This window comes from Aulonocara sp. 'chitande type north' Nkhata Bay, linkage group LG12, assembly GCF_057382095.1.
Source record: "Aulonocara sp. 'chitande type north' Nkhata Bay isolate Kocher_YH1m ecotype deep benthic linkage group LG12, A_spYH_male_GT1.1, whole genome shotgun sequence".
In the NCBI taxonomy this organism is placed as follows: domain Eukaryota; kingdom Metazoa; phylum Chordata; class Actinopteri; order Cichliformes; family Cichlidae; genus Aulonocara; species Aulonocara sp. 'chitande type north' Nkhata Bay.
In genome coordinates this window covers 22,986,703-22,989,679 of record NC_141355.1, presented here as the reverse complement: position 1 = coordinate 22,989,679, position 2,977 = coordinate 22,986,703, and the positions used below count along the sequence as shown (strand labels likewise).

General features: G+C 36.5%; 1 protein-coding gene across 1 annotated transcript in view; it reads right to left on the bottom strand.

Moving 5' to 3' along the window:
* Positions 1–263: 263 nt before the first annotated feature.
* Positions 264–2,977, bottom strand: part of LOC147317482 (beta-1,3-galactosyl-O-glycosyl-glycoprotein beta-1,6-N-acetylglucosaminyltransferase-like) — a 7,239-nt gene continuing 4,525 nt past the window's right edge. Inside the window, exons 4-5 of the mRNA XM_086314470.1 lie at positions 2,612–2,977; positions 264–2,492 (exon numbers count right to left, since the gene is read on the bottom strand). The exon at positions 2,612–2,977 is cut by the window's right edge and continues 39 nt beyond it. Coding sequence (XP_086170596.1) covers positions 2,007–2,492; positions 2,612–2,977 — 852 coding nt within the window. The 3' untranslated portion in view covers positions 264–2,006. The remainder of the gene's footprint in view (positions 2,493–2,611) is intronic.

Below are 2,977 nucleotides of genomic sequence, written 5' to 3'. Positions count from 1 at the left end.
TGAGGTGTAGTAATATTATTGTAGCATTCTTCATGCAGGAAGGAGTGCAGGAAAGTAAAGACGTCCACGTAGAGTACAGACAGACAGCAAAAATGGCTTGTTTTAAAAATGTTATCTTGTTAAACAGGGAAATGAAGGATGAAGGAGTGTTTGTTAGTGTGCATATTGTCATCTCTGCTTGCCTTTCTGTAAAAGACCGCATAACACCACTTCTTATCTATTCTCTTGTTTAAGTGTCAAATATTATAAAACGTACTTTTTTTCAAAGTTTTGAATTTGACATCTCATTCACCAAATATTTCTTTGACATGGTGAAAATCAGTTTAAGTCAAACAGTCTGTAAATAAGTCACACCCATGCGACAATGTTTTACTGTGAATAAGTCTCATTCATTTCTTTTCCTTCTTTATTTCCCTCTCACAAGGGGACCTCAGCTGTGTTGTAAGTTATTTGGCTGCTGCCTTTCTTCTTTTCTCCCTGAAGAGAAAAAAATAGAAAAATCCAATTCAGATCTGAGCGTGTTGAATATACAGTAATACTATGGTTGTGTTGCATAGACTGTGGTGTGCTTAAGGAAAACGCTTTATACTGTAATACAGTACTCTCAGCACTTGATTATGTTCCACGTTTGTTTTCTTTTACTTCATCTTTTATTTCAACCATGCAGCTCAGATTGTCTTGTTATTGGCTTGTACCAAACATGTGTTAACAACAAATATGTATTGATAATTAACTCTGGGTTATTATAATAGCGCATTTTCAAAAGCCACAGTGATGCTCTTGAGTAGTACCACCATCCCATCTAAAAAACAACAAAAATGAGCAGAAGGCACAGTAAGCTTACAGGAGATGTAATTTAGTTTAAAGAAATTTATTGAATAATTTTTAAATTAAATTATGTCACCTGATGCCACTTACTAATTAAAATTCAATATAGATGAAGTATTTGTCTTTATACATGTAATACAGAAATTAAAAAACAAAATAAATTCAGTATGTTATTTGGTGATGTTTTTTGTTATATTAATTCTTGTGTGCTGTCTTACATTTGTGTTTGAACATCCAAATACTTTGACGACACCAGCTGAAATTGTGAAGGTGTGGGTCACTCATATACAGCAATGTTTCACATTATGTTGCACTCCCTAACCCTCAGTCAATATTTATATTAAGTGTTTACAGTGTTGTCACCCCTTATGTCACTGTAAGAATAAAGTAGCAGAGTTGTATTGTTCTGTAACAGAAGTTGTTTGTAATGCTTTTAGTTTGAAATTACTCTGACACGCACACCCAAAATCAGGGAAGTGTGCTAGTACTGAACATATGTGCGTGCGTGTGTGTGTGTGTATGCATGCATGAATGCAAGACAGTTATTCTTACTGTGTCTATTATTTAGAGAGTTAGGTTAGATCATATCACTTTTATTTATTTGTACATCTTTCTTTATGGCGTACATGGTATTCATTCTCAATCTCTGTCTCTGTCTCCTTCCTTTCACACCCTAATCAGACGTAGCTGTTGGCCACTCCTTCCTAAGGCTGTTTCTTCCTGTTAAAAATGTTGCCATGAGCTCACTCTTAGGCTGTCATCTGATTGTTGGGGTTGTTTCTATAATATTGGCAACCGTTATTGTGATTTAAGGTCATGTAAATAAAATTGAATTTACAGAATATTTCGAAACTAATAATATTTCGTATTTGTATCTATGCAAGCCACAAGGAGTTTTTCCATTGGGTTATGAAACTTTCACACGCCATGCTAGATTAGTAACGTTTGTCTGCTGAAATATAAACATAGGTAATGGTAATTAAATTTTTAATAAACATTAAAAGACGTGCAGAGTTTAAAAAAAAACCTATAATGAAATTAATATTTTACGTACATCCTCAACTTTCATAACACATCTATCTCCACATGACAATTATGATCCAATGCTATCCAAGAATGTGTTTATAGTTTTAGTATCTAATAGAATTGTCATTTATAATAGATAATTAACACTTCACCTAAACTAACTCAGTCAGTGCCTTGTGTCTCAGATATTTCTCCAAGCAGTAGATAGCAATGGGATCTCTGTCTGTATCAAACTTATTGGCAAAAAGGTGATGCTGTTCAATCAACCACTGCAGGTCTCCAGCACCATACACACATATTGATCTGACATGATGGCCTTTACATTCTGGGTATGCTGCTTGCAGAGAATCCTCTGACCCCTCGTGCCACTGCCACTTCACGATCCGTGCAATTGCATTAATGTCTGTCATGTCAAATTTAGGGTTGGGCCATGTTGAACCAGGAACACCAGGCATTCGTTGTATTGTTGCCCACAGAAACTCATCAGGACTGTAGGTGTCTTTGGCCCACTCAATGAGGGCCTGTATTCGCTTGTCTTCCAACACACTGCGAATGTAACCTCGGTTGACCACAATGTAGGCATTTCCTGATAGTATAGGGAGATTGAAGGGAGCTGGATCCTTTGTTTTTCCTATTGGCTGGGACAATTGAAAAGTTAACATGATGGGGAGTCAGTCTGAGTTGAAGGTTTTTAGAATAGCAAAGAGAATTGATAATAGCTACATCATACATTATAAAAAATATCCAAAAGAAGTACCTGGATTTGTCCATCAACTACTTGGTAAACATTCATCACCCTCTTCTTCTTTCCTTGAGGCATTTCTTCAGACTCCAAACTGTTACCTCCTTTCAGTGAACGCAAAGCTTGCACAATTTCCAAGTTAGTTTTTAGAGGGAAATCCTGACCACAGAGGTTGATGAAGTATTTCCAGTTTGTACTGGTGTTATAGAGATCAGCCATACAGTTAAGATCAGCCTGTACACGTGTCCATCCAGCGTAGACCACATCCACAGTCTTGCTGACCATGAACACATTTGGGAAACAAGAAGTAATGGCATTGATGGCAATAAAGACTGAGGCCGGTGCTTTTTTGTCCACATGGACACAATAAATATTCTGAGG